Genomic DNA, 19415 nt, shown 5'->3' with positions numbered 1-19415 from the left:
TGTTAACTAGAACCAAAACTCTGGTACCATTAAGAAAAAAACCCAGATTTCTCCCAAACATTAATTGCAATGGTTCCCTTAACAATTCATAATTCTGATAGATGATTAACTCCATCTTTGTTTTTGTATCTTCACTACAGGACCTGATACTTGGAAGTACTTAATAACTGTTGGTTGATTAAAAATATATCTCTTATGGATTCAAAATAAAAAAAGAATAAACTTCAACAAAAAAGTTGATATCCATTAAAAAAAGAAAATAAAATATATCTCTTACAGAGATATGCACAAGGGTGAAGATGTTTTTGTTAGTTTGCGTAGTGGTCCCTGACTCCAAATCCTACACTCTATCCACTCTGCCACCAAGCTTGCCCAAAATGGACAAAGAATCCTGAGGTATTCTTGTATTCCATTCTGAAGGGCCAGTGGCCAACTAAGAGCCAACTAAGAGTTCCCTTGGGAACTCCCTATAATTTTCAGACTTAATAATATAAGAACCTGAGCTATTAGAATCTAGAAGATAAAAAGTTATACCAAACCTTAAATAGAATCCCATGTTAACCCATCCTGTGCTTGCTGCATGCAATGGCACGGGACCACAACACAAACATATATTTGCAAACTTTGCACAATTTAAAGTATAATACAAATGCTAGCTACTACATTTTTTAAAAAAATTCCACCTTTCCCTACCATAGCATGCATTTCAAGACCTTCTTTCTAATTATAGGCAGTCTGTAATATTGTTATTGGAGTGGTTAGTCATTTTCTTCCCCAGCTCATTTTATAGATGAGGAGCTATAGATGAGGAACTAAATGTTTATTTTGGAGATAGAAAGCAGGTTTATATTTTAGCTCTGTAACTTGGTGAGGTCACTTAGTTTCCTCATCTTTAAAATGTGAGTCCTGACATTTGTACTGCTTTTCTCACAGGACTGTTATGAGAACACTTTGTAAATCTTCAGGGCTTCAGGACACTGTTGTTGGTGCAGGCTTTGACTCCCCTATGAGCGTTACAACCCCCCTTGTTATGGCTGATAGATCTTGAAACTCTGGTAGTTTTGAGTAAGAATGAGATTAGAACTGCTTACATCTCAGGTTCAACAAGTGAGTAACCTGATCTTCAATGACCTTGAGTGAGACTTCTTCAAAGGGAAGGCCTCTTGGAAAAGAATAAAATCCACCCTACTGAGGAAAAGTGATAGGGGAGAAAAGTACTAGATTTGGGTACTAGGTTTGAGTCTAGATTCTGCCAACATTTACTAGCTCTGTGACATTAGGAAGTCCATTTCTTAGGACCTGAGTTTGGACTCTGTCTGATCCTTATGTTAATGCTGTAGCATTGACTTTTTAAAAAAATGTTTTATTGTTGCCTTTACATTATAATAATTTTCCTCCCACTCCTGTAATAAAAGCAATTAAGCCAAAACAGCTGATAAAAAAACCTTTTCTGAGAGTACATACGATCTTCTTCCTAGTAGTCTCCTACCTCTCTGCCATGAGAGAGAAAGGGAAGGAGAAATGAATGGGCATTTTTAAGCACCTACTATGTGCCAGGAGCTGTGCTAAGTGCTTTACAAATACCGTCTTATTTAAGAGATGTTATTATCTCTTTTTCAGCATCTTTAATGATTTTTCTCTTATTTAGAGTTTGACTTTTTTTTAGGGATCTTTTTGTTTATTTTGTTGTCATCATGTTCTTTTGGTTCTGCATATTTCACTTTACCTTAGTTGATTAAAAATCTTCCTTCATTTCTCTGAATTCCTTATGTTCATTTCTTACTGCACAATAATGGTCCATTAACATACGTATACCATTGTTTTGGGGTTTTGATGTCAGCTAATTCCTCAATCAGTGGTTCATTACCAAGGAATCATATTCAGCTCTTTACTATCTCTAATTTCCTGTATCTTCTCTCTTGTCATGTTTTCGTCTGCCTCCATCCTTTCCCCTCTCTCTGCTCACACACTTAGCCCCCTAGTTCAGGCCCTCCTGACTTCTTGCTAGACTGTTACAATAGCTTTCTGGTATCTAGTGTCCTCTCCAATCCAAAACTGCCAAACTGATATTCTTTTGTTGTTGTGGTTGTTGTTTTCTCTATTTTATTTTTTCTCAACTACATGTAAAAAACAATTTTTAACATTCTTGTTTTTATAATTTTTGAATTCCAAATTCCTTCTTCCTGTTTTCCTCTCTTCTTGAGAAGGCCAGCACTTTGATATAGATTATATACATGTATAGCCATGCAAAACTTTTCTATATTTATCATATTGCAAAAGAAAACACAGACCAAAAAAAAACCATAAGAAAAATAAAGAACGTGGAAAAAATAGTATGCTTCAATATGCTTTCAGACTTTATCAGTTCTTTTTCTGGATATGGATAGCAATTTCCATCACTAGTCTTTTGGAATTGTCTTGGATCGTTGTATTGCTGAGAAAAGCGAAGTCTATCATAGTTGAGTGTCACACTAAGTTGCTACTACTATCACCATGTATTTTTAAAAAATATATATTCTGTATCTGTTTACTTATAACCATGTCACTCTCTAGTAGACTATAAGCTCATTAAGGATAGAGACTATCAGCATTTGTATGCACAGTGCTCAGGACTTGGCACACAATAAGTTTTTTTTTTTCCTTTTGTTAAAAAAGAACATTAAAATAAAGATTTGTTTCACTTTAACAAATTTGTCAGTACAATAGAAGAAAAGGAAAAATAAAATAATTTTTAATGATAAACATAGGCTTTTATTGCTTTAGTTCTGCATGACATGTTTATTAGGAAAATAGGATCCGTTTTTGAGAGAAGGGGAATACATAGTATCCTGGGTAGATAGGGGTCAAAAGCAATGACCTTGTGAAATTTCTTTCTGACCCAGGACCCTTCACTATTTCTGAAGTACTAGCCTGTAATAGAAAGTTCTTTTTTTCTTGAAACTATGTTTGCTTACATTGAGATTCAAAGAATAATTTCAAATAAAGTATATGTTATGCTCTCTTAACTACAAATCTCAGTGAGCCACCTTGCTAGAGTGCCATCCCTATAACTGGTATTTGAATAACACAGTATGTTTTGTGTACAGGCAGCTAGGTTTTCCCAAAATCATGCGAACATAGCTTTTTGGTTAGGTACAGAGTTAGGAAAAGAACTCTGTTCAAATCTTGACTTTAATGGTTACTAGCTATGTGCCTGGACAGATTACCTAACCTCTTTGAGACCTATCTTATTTATAAAATGAGAATAGTAATATAACTGATGTGCCTACCTCACAGGGCAGATGTGAGGCACAAGTGACATGTATATAAAGCAAAACACATAACTAGGGTAGAGCAATTGGGGCTTTTACCAAGATTGCTGAAATTTATATGATGTTGGCAGTGTTCACACTTCTCTTGTAGCTGAGTTTATCATCTTAATTCACAAAAAAAATTAGTTAAAATAGACAATTACCTTTCTGGACATGTACGTACCTCAAGTGAGCTCATTTTTCTGAGTCTTTATGACTTCCTCATGTTCCTTTCCCAACCTGCATTCTTCCCAACAGTGACTTCAAGGTGTACCAAGGTCATTATTCATTGGTATCTTATCTTTCAAAAAGTAATATTTTATTTTTCTCTAATTACAATAAAACAATTTTAATAACAATTACAATAAAACAATTTTAATAACAATTTAATAACAATTACAATAAAATAATTTTAATAACAATTTAATAACAATTACAATAAAACAATTTTAAACTTTTTTTTAAATTTCAGGTTCCAAATTCTGTCCCTCCCTCTCTGAGATTGTTAACAATCTGATATAGGTTATATATATGCAATCATGTAAAACATTTCTATATTTGTTTGTACAAGAAGAATCAAACAAGAAAGAAAATAAGAAAAAGTGAAAAATAATATGCATCAGTCTGTATTCAGATAATATCAGTTCTTTCTCTGGAGGCAGAAAGCAACATAGTACTTAATAAATGCTTATTGGCTAGTTGCACATCAGCTTTCTTTCCAGTTTTTTTTTTTGCTACCAAGAAGATTTTTTATGATATTTTTTGATATATATGCACCTTTGTTTCTGTCTTTGACTTCCTTTGGGCATGTTCCCAGTAGGGGGATTGTTGGGCCCAAAAATATGGATGATTTATTATTCACTTTTCTTGTGGAATTCCAAATTGAAATATAGATTGGTAGGGCCACTTCACAACTCAACTAACCATGCGTCCCTATGCCCCTGTTCCTCTAGCCTCTCCAGCATTCCATCTCTTTTTTTTTTCATATTTACCAACTTGCGTGGAGTAAGGTAATAGAAACCTGAATTATTTCAGTTTGCATTTCTGTTGTGATTGGTGATTTGGGAGCATGTTTTCATGTGGTCATTTGTAGTTTGCAAATCTTTTGAAAGCTGATCATATCCTGTGACCACTTATGTATTAGGGAATAGCTCTAATTAACCATTTACTATTCACTTTAGACTACATACATATTATTAATCATTTACTGTACATTTCAAACTACTTACATGTCAAGTACTCTTCAATATTGTATGGTGTAAATGGATTCCTATACTCTTAATATTTTGTAAGCACTTTTGGTTAAAAGTTATGACCTGAAAATGCTTAAATGAATATTAGTATTGGACAATAAGTAGATAAATGTATAGCTAAATTAAACATAAGCGTATATCCTTGGCTGTACTGAATAAAAAGTCTTGCAGGTATTAAGTGTTCATTGAGTAACATGAACCGGCTTCTTCCAGAAGGAGCAGAGGAATGGGAGAAGCTACTACAGTTATCCAACCTGGAATTTGTGACCACTTCTTGTCCTCAGAAACCATTTTGGCTGCAAGTGAGAGAACTTCTCATTCACTGTTGGGCAGCCAATGAGTTGGATAGGTTTTGTTTTGCTTTGAAAGACTGGAGTAGACTCTTTGGAATTTTAAGGCAAGTGCAGAATAAGGTGCATCTTTTTTTTTTTTTATTCTAGTAAGCCTTGGACTAAAATTTTGTCACTGGACTTGCAGACTTGAAGCCACTTAATTATCTTTTGAACTTCCTTTGTTCTTGACTTTGTCTTGTGTTACCTTAGATAAGGGCCTCTTTTTTAATCTGTTAATCAGGGTGTTTCATATTACCACCTTGATCTTACTGTGTGAAGTGAGGCTGGGTAGGGAGTGATGGGGACTCCTTAGAATATAAATGCAGTATATATTTTATTTGTTGGAATAACTAGGGTTTTTTGTTTAATGTTTTCAGAATTCCTCTGTCCAAAGATTTTCTTTCCCTTTTTATTGTAAATCAGGAAAATAATACCATACAACTCTACCAGTATCTTTGCCAAGAATACCCTAAATGAGGTCATAAGGTGTTGGACATGACTGAAAATGACAATGACATCCTGCTTGCCTCTGTTTCCTTAACTATAAAATGAGGATAATACTAGCACCTACTTCTCAGAATTGTTGTGAAGATCCAATGAAGTGATATTTTAAAAGTACTAAGGCTTTGTGAAACCTAGCACATAGATGCTTTTTCTTCTTTCCATCTCTGGACCTCGGTTTTCTCATCTGTAAAGTAAGAGGGTATTGGACCAGGTGCCCGTCTAGTTCTGTGTTGTTGTGATTTAAAGGAACTAATGATATTTAAGTATTAATTGTTCCTTTTCAGGATAACAACAGCAATAATAGCTGACACAAAGAGTGCTATAAGGTTAGTGAAGTTTTATGCACATTATCACATTTAATCCTCGCAACAACCCTTACAAATGAGAAAACTGAGACCAGAAGAGGTTAGATGTCTTGCCCAGGGTCACACATTTCTGAATTACCTAAGGGAGCATTTGACTCCAAGTTCAGAGCTCTGTCCTTTATGTAAGATGTTTTGATTCAAGTTGGGGTAGAGTTTTTTTCCTTTCATTGTATCCTCAAACATTTGGCACACTGTCTGGTATATATAATAAGCACTTACTAAATGCTTGACCAGCTAGGTGGCAAAGTAGATAGAGCTCTGGGTCTGGTGTCAGGAAGATGTGAGTTCAAATCCAGCCTTAGATACTACCTGCGTGAACCCAGGTGAGTCACTTACCCCTGTTTGCCTCAGTACCTTATCTGTAAAATGAGCTGTAGAAGGATATGGCAAACCACTACATTAACCTTGCCAAGAAAGCCCCAGTTGGGGTCATGGAGTGCCAGATACAACTGAACAGCAGCAAATGTTTATTAACTAATAGACTCACCACACTGCCTTTCAGACCTCATCTCCAGTGTTATGTTCAGTTCTAGGCGTCACTATTTAAGAATTACATAGTAAACTGGAGGGAACCTGAGGAAGGCAGTCTGGATGATGAACCTTGAGTCCCTTCTTGAAAGCATTAATTAAAGTAAATGGATGTATTTAACCTGGAGAAGAGAAGACTGAGGTGGAGGGGAAAGGGTGGGGGGAGCATGGTAGCTGTGTTCAAGTATGTGAAGCACTTGTTATATGGGAGAGGATTCAGATTTGTCCTATTTGTCCTCAGAAGTTGTAATGTTAATGGAATAGGAAGATCTTCCCTGTCCATTAATCGGCCCATGTGACCTGCTTTGAGCTCTGGGCCAGCTCATAGCTGTGATGCATCCTAAGTCACAAGGAGCCCGAGTCACATGGAGCCCATTGTGGGAGGAGCTTACCCATTGGAATTTAAACTGAAATAGAATGTTTCAAAGAGAGAAGTGAGGTGGTCAGAAGTGAGGTCAGAGGGAGGAATTTGGCTTAGGGCAATTTGTTTTTGGGGAGGGAGGCCTAACAGATGCTCAAGATGTTGGAGCTCTCTGGATTGGTGATGAGTATTTTGTTAAATCTGACCTCCTGGTATCTTAATAATGATGTTCTGAATAAATGTTTTGGTCTTGCCTTTGAGGAAGAGAGTTTATTCTGTTTTACAATCTACCCTGGAAGTACATATACATATTCATAGCAGCTGCTATGGGTATCACATTGGTGTTATAGAAGTCAGGACCAGGGGAGAAGTTGCAGAAAGATTGGGGACTTAATGTTGGGAAAAACTCCTAAGAATTAGCTGTTCAAAAGTGGAATGGGCTATCTGAAGAGGTATGTGTATGGGGATGGGTTATCTCCCTCTTTGGAGGTCTGTAAGCAAAGGATGATTTAGCCCTTGTTGAGTATATTAACAGTAAGGATTCCTTTCAAATATAAGTTGGTCTAGATGATTGCTTCTATCTTGAAGTTTGTGAATATGAGGCCTGGTTTTGCCAGTTCTTATAAATGAGAAAATTAATTCTTATATGTGAGAAAAAGGGTAGGTTATCTAGCCCAACTCTCTTATTTGCAACCAAGAAAACTGAAAGATGTGGAGGTGATTTCAAATATCCCTTATTGCCTTACTATGGAGTCAATGATATTAGCCTCCTCTCTAGAATATAAACTCCTTGAGAACAAGGTTTATTTTTGTTTTTAGTCTTTTTTATGCCCACAGCCTGTCACAGTGCCTGGCAAATATTAGGCATTTACTGCTTATCAGACAAATAAGAATTAAACAAATAAGACAAATAAATGGTAATAACTTAAAAATAATTTTCAAAAATCCTCAGACTCATCAAAATTCTACTTGTCTTACAGAAGTTTTTTGATTTTACCTGAGTTTACCAATTTTAGGAAGGCAGAGTGGTATGGTGGGAATGACTTCTGGATTTGGAGTCAGAGGATCTCAGGTTCACATCCTGAACCACTCCTTGTGTGACTTTGGACAAGTTACTTATCCTCTCTAGGACTGTTTTCTTCCCTGTAAAATAAGGCAATTCTACTAAGTGGTCTCTGAGCTGCCTTCTATCTCTAAATCTATTGTCTTGCTGCAAACCCCATCATACTACTTTGGTATCTTGTACAACTGACAATTTTATGTTAATGATTTAATGGAAAGAGCTTAAATCTGGAAATTAGAAGATGCAGATACTGGCATTTTAATCTTTCTTTAATTCAATTTTTTCATCTGTAAAATGAGCCAATTAATATCTGCTCCCATATTTAGCTAACAAGCAGAGAAGTCTCAGAATGATTTCTGGTTCTCTGGAATTTGAAATTCTTTAGCAATATATCTGAATTTCAAAGTCAAAACTTCTAGCAAAATTTAATTACTTGCCTCCTAAAGCAAAGTCATTCTGGTCTGGGGGCTTGTTAGTTCCCCTTTCATTCGTCTTGAGGTTACTTCTCACCAGCTAGCTCTGATTGGCTGTGAGAGGAGCTCCTCCCCTTTTCTTTGGAATGTTTTGGTGGAACTTCTATCTCTGCCCCTTTTGTATATGGTGTGGTTGCCTCGGAGCATGTGCAGGCACATGCCTCTTTGTCAGAAGTATGAAAGTCTGCAGGTCCTTTTTCCGAGTCCCACTGAGGGGGAGCTGGATGTGGAGGTAAGAATGGAAGCTCACATTAAGCTCTGTATTCTTTGGGGGTTTTTATTTTTAAAGAAATGAGATTCCCTGCTTTCCAAATTTTGTTTGTTTGGTTTTGATAACTGAAAACTCCCACATACTTTTGTAGGTTTCATAGAATTCAAGATTGGAAAGAATCTTAGAGATCACCTAGACAAACTCTTTCATTTTACAAATGATGAAATTCTCAGAGACGTGAACTGACTTGCCCAAGCCTACACAAGTTTTGCTGAGATTGCTTCGAAACTGGGATAGAGTAGTGTAATTTGGTCTTTACAGATGGGCTCCATTTTGTCTCTCCCCTGCCCTCCCCACCTCCATTTCATTTAATTGATTTAATTCAGAAACTGAGATGAAAAGACCATGTTTGATAGTATTTTAATGTCTTTAATAGTGGAACTTGTTTCAAGGTTGTGTTCCTCTTGCAGGAAGTGTGGTCTAGAATCATCCCTGATTCTGACCCTTATCCCTCAGCCCTATCAATAGAATTTCCAAATAATAGATCTTAGGTGGGATAAGAATATGTGTTAGAAAGCATAAAATAAAGTGACATTTTTCATTAACTGTATCCTGCTAAGGCAGGGGAACATATGCCATTCTTTAGAGCAGATAAACTTTGTCCAAGTGAGAGAGAGTATATAATGCTTCTTGATCCTACTGTGTAATTTGCTTTGGGCACACAGTTTGTTTCTTATATTTCTTTTCTAATTGTATTTCAGTTTTCTTGATGCCTTTAGTGTTTTCTGAAACTTTTTTTCTTATTTTTCATATTTCATTTATTTTTTCATATTTTTTTCTGAATACACCCCTCTTCTACCTAGAGAAGTCATCCCTTGTAGTAAATATCAAAAAGGAAAGAGAAAAATTCAGTCCAGCAAAACTAACCACTATGTGGATTATCTGACAGTTAGATACAATATACCACAAAGATAGGCATGAATTTGTTGTTAAATTTAGATTATGACATTGCCTCCACCACAAAAAAACTGTGCTTTTTTATACAATACTAAAAAGTCAATGTTTAAATTAAGGTTGGGGAGGAGGGTGTGGAAGGAGGAGCAGGATACATACAGGATGTTCTTAATGAGGCAAGAGAAATTGCACAATTCTTATTTGGGATGATTGTTTTGTTTTAATCTGGAGCATCCATTTAGAATATATTTTTAGGATACACCTGCAAAATACAAAAAGGTGTTGAGAGGCTTAACTTGTTTGAAACCAAATACTTTGGGCCATATGTTAATATTTTTCATTCTTCACATTATTGTCTACTCTGTTTTGAAGTTCTTTTTTTTGGCCTTTGTTCAGACCAAAAATTGTTCGGACGTGGTGCCAGTCTCTTTTTGAGTCCATTTTAGAAGGCACTTTTAACATGATATCAGCCATATCATGATATGGCTGTCAGCAGTAGCATTTGTAGAATGATTTGCCTTTTAAATCCAATCAACAAATCCCCTTTTTTAAAGAAGAAAAAAATTACTTCTCTTCCAACATCTCCAGTGATATATCATTTAATTTTTTTAAATAAGTTATTTTATCATCCACACATCCTAGATCATTGGCTTCTGCAATTGGTTAGAGTGGCAAGGTGTTAAAACAGAGAATCTATGTGAAATCCCCATCATTAGCTGTCAGTCACTTTAGCCACAGCTTCATTCCTACACAGTAATAGACTAGTGAATTTCTTTGACTGATGGAAGATAGCTCTGGTTTTAGAAAGGACTGTGTAGTTATGCCACATGAAGAGCCTTTTAATCGTCAGCTTCTTGATCATTCTAGTAATAAAAGCTTGAGTTTCTTTTAACCAGCCTTAGGCTAGGAGAAGGCATGGGAGATACAGAACTGGCAGGCAAAACCCAAACACATAACACAGGTGGAAAATGAGTTCTTAATTATGTACCTAATCTGGTACAAGAAAAGGTCAGAGATAATATTGGCTATTTTATTCATTTATGTAAATGGCCTCTATGGAAAAAATAATCCTTTGTCATCTTCCTCCTCCTTTTGCCATATGATTTAGATCATTTATTATAACTCATACTTTTATATAGATAGATATCATATCTAAAGCTCAACACATCCGAAACAGAATTTATTCCCTTTCCCCCTAAACCCTTTCCAGTCCATCCTTCATTCCAAAGTGATTTTTCCAAAGCATAAGTCTGACCATGAAAGCCCCCACCCCCATCCCCTTTCTAATTCAGCAAACTCTAGTGGTGTTCTGTCATCTGCAGGATCAAATAGAAAATTCTTTGTTAGATGTCCAAAGCTCTTCATAACCTAGTACAGTCTTCTTATATCTTTCTCCTAACCACATACTCTTTGATCCAGTGACACAATGGCTTCCTTGCTATTCCACAAATAAGACCCTCTGTCTTTTGACTCCAGACTTTTCTAAGGCTATCACCCTTGCCTGGAATGCTTTTCCCCTTCATCTCCATTTGCTGAACTTGAAAGTCCCTGGCTTTCTTGAAATTCCAACTAAGATGCTACTCTCTACAGGAATCCTTTCCCAACTCCTCTTCATTCTAGTGCTTCTCTTCTATTAATCCTGTATGTAGCTTGCTTTCTATATATTGGTTTGAATATTGTCTCCTCTTTTAGATTGTGAACTCCTTGAGTGCAGGGACTGTCTTGTATCTCCAGAGTTTACCACAGTGCCAGGCACATAGTAGGTGTTTTGTTGCTGTTGTTCAGTTGTTTCAGTCATATCCGACTCTTTGTGACCCCATTTGGGGTTTTCTTGGCAAAGATACTGGAGTGGTTTGCCATTTCCTTTTCCAGCTAATTATACAGATGAGGAAACTGTGGCAAGCAGGATTAAGTGACTTGCCCAGTGTCATGTAGCTAGTAAGTGTCTGAAGTCAGATTTGAACTCAGATCTTTCTGCTTCCAGGCCCAGCACTCTATCCACTGTGCCATGTAGCTGTCCTTATTGATGCCTTTTGGTTTCTTACAGTCATTTCCCAGTATACCGTATCTTTTTCCCCTGCCACAGTCCTACTGCATCTTTCCCCCCTGCCACTGTCCTTCCTTGTAACAACAGTTAAATAGACCAACAAAACAACTGGCACCAGACAGCCAATCCAATATTCCACTTGTATAGTTCTTCCCTGTCTGCTCATAGAAGAAAGATTTGTTTCTTTGTTCCTGGGGACCAACTTTGATCCTTGTAATGAATCTGAGATTGTTGGTCTCACCTGCCTGACATGATTTAAGATCCTTGAGAACAGGATCCATATTCTTTGGTTCAGTCAGTAGGTCTTATTGTATATGCACTGTATGCTAAGCACTGTAGAAGATTATAGAGATAAGATATTTTTACCTTCTCCACTGAGAACTTATTATGGTCTAATTTGGGAGATAAGACTTGAAAATGTGAAAAGTTAGATAACAGTACAGAAAATAGGACCACACAAGAAATGTCACCAGATGGTTAATAGTTAATTGCCACAGGAATGTTGCAGACAGAAGATGGGGTTCAGAGAAGGGAGAGATTTCATGGAGGAAGCATTTAAGCTGAGTCTTAAAGCATGGGTAGTATTTGGAGTCACAGAGAAGAAGAAGGAGGACATTGCAAATAGGAGAATTGTGTGGAAAGAAACAGAGGTTGATGCTCAGGATCCTGATGTTCATAGTTCATTTTATTAGGAAGATGGCTAGAAGGAACTGGATATATATGTATGTATGTTTTAGACTGGAGAAGATTCATGGAGACACTGTAGTTAACTACAAGCATTTGGAAGAGGAATCTTCAGTGGGGAAAAAGGATCAAGCTTGTCCTGTCTAAACCCAGAAAGCAGAACTAGGAACACTGGGTGGAGGTCAGGAAAAACACCCTACTATAGATTAGAGTTATCCAAAGTGGGAATGAATTGCCTCAGAAGGTAGTAAACTCCCTTGTCAATGGAGGCCTTGTAGCAAAAGCTGTTTGATTGCTTACTGGGTTGTAGAGGATATTTTTCTTTTGCATGTGGGACAGACTAGATTACTGTTGAGATCCCTTTCAACTCTAAAATTCGTTTAGTCTCTGTTCATAGACATAACTACATGGCTGTAGTGAGAGGACTCCCAAAGGTAAGTACTTAGAAAAGACTTGTGGAATTTCAGAGTTGCAAGGCAACTTAATGGCAGTCTGTTGTTCAGTCATTTTCAGTTGTGTCTGATTCTGTATTACCCCATTCAGGGTTTTCTTGGCAAGGATACTGGTTTGCCATTTCTGTCTCCAGTCTATTTTACAGATGAGAAAACTGAGGTAAACAGGATTAGATAACTTGCCCAGGGTCACACAGCTAGTAAGTGTCTGAGGCCATATTTGAACTCAAGAAGATGAGGCTTCCTGACTCCAGGCCCATCATTCTATCTACTATGCCATCTAACTCCCCCAATGACAGTCTAGTCCAACTCATACCTGAATAACAGTCCCTCCTACAATATAACCAATAAGTGGCCTTGCAGTCTCAGCTTAAAAAGCCTTGAAGGAGAAGGACCTTGTCTCCAGAGGGAGCCCATTCCACTTTTGTAAAGTACTAATTGTTATTTAAGAAGTTTTTCTTTATGTCAACTCAAAGTTGGCATAATTTTGGGATGGCATAAGTTGGCATAACAAAAGGTAATGGCAAAAGCCATTAATTGCCACAGTTAGCACCTTCTGCTCTGTGGAGCCAGATGTTTAGTTTTTCCTCCATATAACAACCTTTCAAATGTTTGAAAATGACTATTATGTCTTCTTTTTCTTCTCTTTCCCAGGCAAAATATTCCCAGTCCCTTTGACCAATTGGGTTTAATTCAACAAGCATTTATTTATTATGGCTTACTATAACTATTATTATAAGGGCTTAATTAACCCAGACAGTGGACTAGAACCTGAGAATGGTTTGTTGGGGACAGATTATGGAGGATCTTGAAAGACTGGCAAAGGTATTTGGACTTGATCCTGCAACTTACAGCATTGGATGTTTTTCATCAACAGAGTGACCTGAATAAGAATTGATTGGAAAAAATCAACAGGTATTTATTAAGTGTGTGCTGTGTGTTGGATGCCAGGCAACTCTTGTAAGATTATTTGTTTTAAAAGCAGTGGCCTATCTGTATTGGTAGAAGAAGTTTCCTCACTGGGGATTTCTTATTCCATTGCAATCACAGGGCAAGACTGACATGTTCCAACCACTGATAAAGGTGACCTCAACAAAAACAAAAGCTGGGATATATTCCCTGGTCTTGAGCAAGCCCAGGATAAAAAAAAAGGCTAGAATCAGGAAGGTAATTTCACCTATCCTCTGTGTGATCTTGAGTAACAATAATAGGTAATAATTATAATAGCTGCTATTATTACATCGATATAATTCTTAGCTATTATCGTCTTTGGTTAGACGAGTCTTCTTGGGCCTCAGTTCTTAGTTGTTACATGCAAAGCAAGGGTGTTGAACTAGATGACTTGTGAGAGCCCTTCCCTAGGGTCCTAGATCTCTGATCTTATTGCAGAAGGCATGTAGCTTGAATTGAGGTAGTGGCAGTAGGGACTGAAAGATAGCAGCTGATGTGCAAAACATTTCAAATATGATTAAGATCTCAACACTCGTTACAATGACTTACATTTCTCTTGGTGGTCTCCTACTACATCATAGTGTTTAGGTATTCAGCATCTTTAAAATTTCATAAGAACTTAAAAAAATTCTTTTCCTATTTCACACAGAACGTTGGAGCTCGTCTTGACCACCAGTGGCTAAGCCATTGTCCTACTACTTGTTGAGGGGTCACGCCAGAAACCTTTAAGTGTGACTTTCAAAGGGCAATAATTGGAAGATTTTCTAAGGTTCTTCTGTGACCTCTTTTGAGGAAAAGTATTTTTGGTTTTTTACAGTTCCTCTTTTCTGGTACTTCTGGTTAAAACCACAGACTTAGCACAATAGCTCAGGAGTGAGAGTATCCCTCTGTCTAAACCTTGGTTAGGTGATAGTATGATTAATTTAGAACTAGCTGAATGGCCAGAGCCAAAGAATTATCGTTAATGACTTGATGTTGGCTTCGAGGGAGAGCTCTACAAGAGCAATCATGGATCTGTCCTGAAAATTTTTTTTCAATATTTATATTTATCCTGTTGTAAAGTAGTGGTTCACATATTGTCTCCTCCATTAGACTGTGAGTTCCTTGAGAGTAGGTACTGTCTTTTGTCATTTTTTGTATATACAGAACTTAGTATAGTGCCCGCTACATAAATGTTTATTGACTGATTATATCCCTGACTTTTGGATGAAGTTATAGATGGTATGCACTTTGTTAACTGTGTTAAAATGTCTTGAAAGGCTTTAGAATGATGATTAGAAGCTAGTAAGATGAAATAGAATAGAGATAATTTAAAGTTCTGTACTTGTGAATTTTTTTTTTTAACTCAAGTATACAATGGGACAGGCATGGCTAGACTATTATTTATATGTAAAACTTCTAGGGCTTTCCTTTTTTTTGGACTGAAAAGCTTAATGATAGCAGTGTCTCCTGGCTGCCAGAAAAGACAGTGTTATCTAAAGCTGCAAAAATAAAAGCACGGTATACAACACATGGAAGAACATGGCCCTCGTATAGTCTTGTGCCATGCTGGGGAACCTTCAACCTCAAGGCCACATGTGGCCTGCTAGGTCCTTGAGTACAGCCCTTTGACTGAATCCAAATTTCACAGAACAAATCCCCTTAATAAAAGGATTTGTCCTTTAAAACTTGGACTCAGTCAAAAGGCCGTACCCAAGGGCCACGTGACCTCAAAGCAACAGTTCCTACCCCTGGCTAGTGCTTGCCTTTTCAGTGGGTGGGGAAGGGGTGGAGGGAAGGAGAGAATTTAGACCTCAAAATTTTTTTTAATGTTTAAAAAAAGATGGCCTTGATATACTCTGCCCTGATCATTCTGAATACTGTGTTCAGTTGAGGGCACTGTGTTTCTGTGATAAGATAGAAGACAACCAGGATGGTGAAGGGCCTTGAGTCCTTGTTATATGAAAATTGGTTGAAGGAACTGGATATGTTTAGTTGAGACTTGATCAGGATGGGACATAGTAGCTGTCTTCAAATATCCAAAGATCTGCCATATGGAAAAGGAATTAGACCTTTTTTCATATATTTGCTAAGAAACTCTAAGGATTGGGTACCTATGATTTCACAGTCCACTAATACTCTGGAGATCCCTTTCAGTTTCACTCTGGAATGGGTCTTGTTTCAATGCCTCTTTGAGCTGAAGATTCCCTACTTAAAGTGTTGGACTACCCTCGATTGCACAGCTAAACATTATTTGTATCTATGTATCAGATATTGGACCTTCCAGCAAAACTATCTGTGCCTTCAAACTCATAAAGGGAATACACGGCTCACCTTCCATCTCCTCAGTGCATATCATAGGTCAGGGCCTCCCAATCTAAAGGGGACAGATCTTTAGCTCTGCCTACTCCTTGGTCTCTGTTCTAACTGACATCACTTCACTGTTCCAACTTATCCATTTTCTAGACACCTATCTCTGGCTCTCTGTTCACTAGGTGACAATTCTCTGGTCCTCAGTCCATTTCACATCACTCTAAATCAGTCCTTAAGAATGATCTCCATGTTGTCTTTTGGTTGATTCATGTGATTCATCTACTCTCCTGAGTTGTAAGCGTCACATATATTTTTCCTTTTAACACATAGCATGACTGTTCTTAAGTCACTTAATAATATAAAAACACTAGTAGAGAAATAGTAAACATATATTATGTGTATACATGTACAGGTACAGATATATGCATGCATGTACATATACTATGTGTGTATCTATGTCTTATATGTGTGTGTGGGTATGTGTGTATGTATGTATATGTGTGTATATATATATATATATATATATATATATATATATATATATATATATATATAGTGAGTGTGTGTATGTGTGGCACAGTGGATGAGCAGCCACAGAAGACCTAATACCTATGAACTTTTTTAAAGCCTAAAAAGAGGAGCTAAAACCAAAGGGATAATAGTGTGAACTCCCTTGGGCCCACTCTTTTTATCTTCTTAAAGGTAATCACCATATATCACTTTCCCCAGTAAACCACTTCTCATTAGGCCTATTTGTCCACTCTAGTGCTGCTCCCAAAAGTTCTTTTATTCCCCTTCCCTAACAGAAACTCCCAAGGGAGAGGGATCCTCCCCCTTTCCTCTTCATCCAGTTACCTTCTGCTTCTGCTGGACTTTATCTCAACCTTTCCACATTTTAACCTGGGCCTTAAAAATATGCTAATGATGCCATGGCCCCAGAGCACCTTGTTACCCCATGGAGTCCATATCTCCAATTCAAATTGGAGAATCTCTGGGTCCCAGTCTATCCTTCTTATTGTTATTCTTGTTCTTGTTCCTCCTCTTCCATCCAGCCCTGGAATCCCAGGGTTTTTAAGTGTCAGACAGAAGATGGGTTTGGGATAGGACTAACTCTTCCATTTATTTCACCATCCAGAATCACAAAGATAAAAGGTCCTCGTTAGGAGGGGTGGCATGTCATAAGAAAGTTACATGAAGATTGTTATTGGGAAAGTTCCATTTCTCCAAAGAATAATTAAGTCAGCTTCATTGTAGTGAGATGATCCATCTTTTTAGCTGTCTAGGGTCCTGTGTACCCCTTTCCAGGTCATTCAGCAGCTTTGTATTCTTGCAGCTTTTGGCTTCAGCTCTACTCTTTTCTTTCTTGGCCTCACAGGTAGCCACCCCATTGGCCACTTCCCCAGTAGACTCCCTACATGGCTCCATTTGGACACTGGGGCCCCAGTAGAGTTAGTTTTCTCTTTCTTTCTCTGTTAGAGGCCTTGGCAGGGGACCTGACCTGGGTATCATCTTTTTTTAAGTCTAATTGTGTGTTTAGATAGTTCAGAAATACCACCTCTACTAGCATGCCATGACTACCTGGCTCTAGAGTGCCTTAGACTTCCTGGTGCACATCACAATGGTGAATTCTGATGATAAGAAAAGAAGGGAGAGAACAATCCAGGTGAAGATAATGGGCAGAGAGGTGAGAATGAATAAGCTTCCCAAGAACACACAGCATATCAGTGAGACTAGAGCCAACAAAAGGAGAAGGAAGTAACAAGAAATGCAGTTACTAATGGACCTGAAGCTACATGTGGAGAAAGCCATAGATTTTTTAACAAGGCAGTGAAATGATGAAAATGGTTTGAAGATTAGCCCATTCCCAATCTTTTCAAGATTTGGGTTCCATTTTAAATCTTAAAAAAAAAATCAGCCCCTTTACATGATGGTAGTTTTGTATTTCTCAACAGATACCAATAGGATCGTGATAAAATGGCACTATGAATTCAAGACAACTTTTAGATGAATTTGTATGTTAGTCACAGTAGCATATACCTGCATTTGAAAAATACTAATGCATATGTGTAGTGGATGTTTTTTAGTGTGCAAAAGGTATGCTTGATTATTTGTGGATTTAATTGTGTATTCACCAGACACTTGCTAGTGTCATGGTTTTGCTATGAATGAAAGGATGGCAATTATAAAGCATCTATAGGGACCTCAGAAGGGTTGTTTAATGATGCTGATTTTAGCAGGGGTATATGGAACCACTGTATAGACCTATCATTGTATAACTGGATCTGGTTTGCTATGACCAGCACTTAGCATCATGCCTGGCACTTAGTAGGTGCTTAATAAATGTTTGTTGATTGATCCAGATAAGATGTGACCTGATCTACCCAGGTTGAGTCTCAGTCTGTAATGGGAAAATTTGAGTTGGTTCTTTTAGAATTTTTTGCTTCCCCTCACCCACTTTGTGCCCAATTCAGAGAGTTTTGTTTTTTTTTAAACAAGTCTTGCTATTACTTGGGGTATTTTTTTCACATGCTAATAAGGAACTGTTCACAAATGCTAATGAGGAGTTTCTTTGGCTTTCTGTTCTGCCAAATAAGCCAGACAAGTAATTTAAAGAGTTTAAAAGCTAAAACAAAAGTTTAAAATTACTGTTCCCTGAAGTCAAAACTAATGGCTAAATTATTAACTTTTTACTCAGTAGCACCAAAAAGTGAGAAGTCACTGTAGTTCTTTGATTATTGGTCAGTGTAAATCATTGGTTGCTAATTCTAAAACTTCAGTGGAAAAAAATGGTTAAAATAAACCTATGGAAAGTAGTCCAAAAGAAGCCATTCCTTTCATGATTTATGTTGGATTTGAGGATAGTCACTATCCTCAGCTACTGCATATATTTAGAAAAGGGTGCTTGCTTCAGTTGGATGATTTTAATTACTTTTCTTTTCCAGAAGAAAGGGATTGTGGTTTCGCTTGCGGAAGATACTTCTTTGGTCATTGGCCTTGTACATTGCCATTCCATTCCTCGTAAAACTCTGTCCTGGGATACAGGCTAAGCTGATTTTCCTAAATTTTGGTAAGTGATAACTTTCAAACCTGCTTATTAGGATGTTTTTGATTTTTAGTTTTAATTATAATTTAATTTAATCATTACTGGCTTTTATGTAGCATCAAAAGGTTGCAAAGGACTCATTATTTATTTTGAGCCTCACAAAAACTCTGAGGTAAGCACTACTGTTGTTCTCATCTTACTGATGAGGAAATTGAGGCTTGGGTTAGGTGGATAAGCCCAAGACCCTTCAACTAGAGTCTGACTCCAGGACTTCCAGACTTCAAGGCTAGCACTATATCCAATTTGCCAAGCTGCCTCTTTTGTCTTGTTGAGTGGAAGATAGGAAGAAAAGTGGTCATTTTAAAAAAAATCTGCCATTGAATTTTGCTTTCCATTTTGGACATTCATATTCATGAATGAGTTAGACAATAGCCATTTTTGTTTAGATATCATTTTGCTATGCATTTAGTGAAAATATTGATAAAAAATTTTGTGGGTACACATTTAAAATATGGTTTAACATTAGTTATCTTCTTCCCCTGAAAATTTTAACTTAAGTAACTTGTTATTCAGTCATGTCTAATGCTTCATGACCCTATTTGCAGTTTTCTT

General features: G+C 37.1%; 1 protein-coding gene across 5 annotated transcripts in view; it reads left to right on the top strand.

Annotated features, from left to right (window-relative positions):
* The window catches only part of ABHD12 (abhydrolase domain containing 12, lysophospholipase), a 141677-nt gene that overhangs the window by 35406 nt on the left and 86856 nt on the right, over positions 1 to 19415 (top strand). The window contains exons 1-2 of one of the 5 annotated variants that reach the window (XM_072634659.1): positions 8268 to 8401; positions 18703 to 18827. In XM_072634659.1, the coding sequence (XP_072490760.1) occupies positions 8346 to 8401; positions 18703 to 18827 (181 nt within the window). In that variant the 5' untranslated portion in view covers positions 8268 to 8345. Of the gene's footprint in view, positions 1 to 8267; positions 8402 to 17427; positions 17855 to 18702; positions 18828 to 19415 lie in introns of those variants that run through there. The other 4 variants (XM_072634660.1, XM_072634661.1, XM_072634656.1 and 1 more) reach the window with 4 other exon arrangements.

Source organism: Notamacropus eugenii, chromosome 1 (assembly GCF_028372415.1).
Source record: "Notamacropus eugenii isolate mMacEug1 chromosome 1, mMacEug1.pri_v2, whole genome shotgun sequence".
NCBI lineage: Eukaryota > Metazoa > Chordata > Mammalia > Diprotodontia > Macropodidae > Notamacropus > Notamacropus eugenii.
Note: the sequence above shows the minus strand (reverse complement) of the source record. Positions and strands in the feature narration are given on the sequence as shown.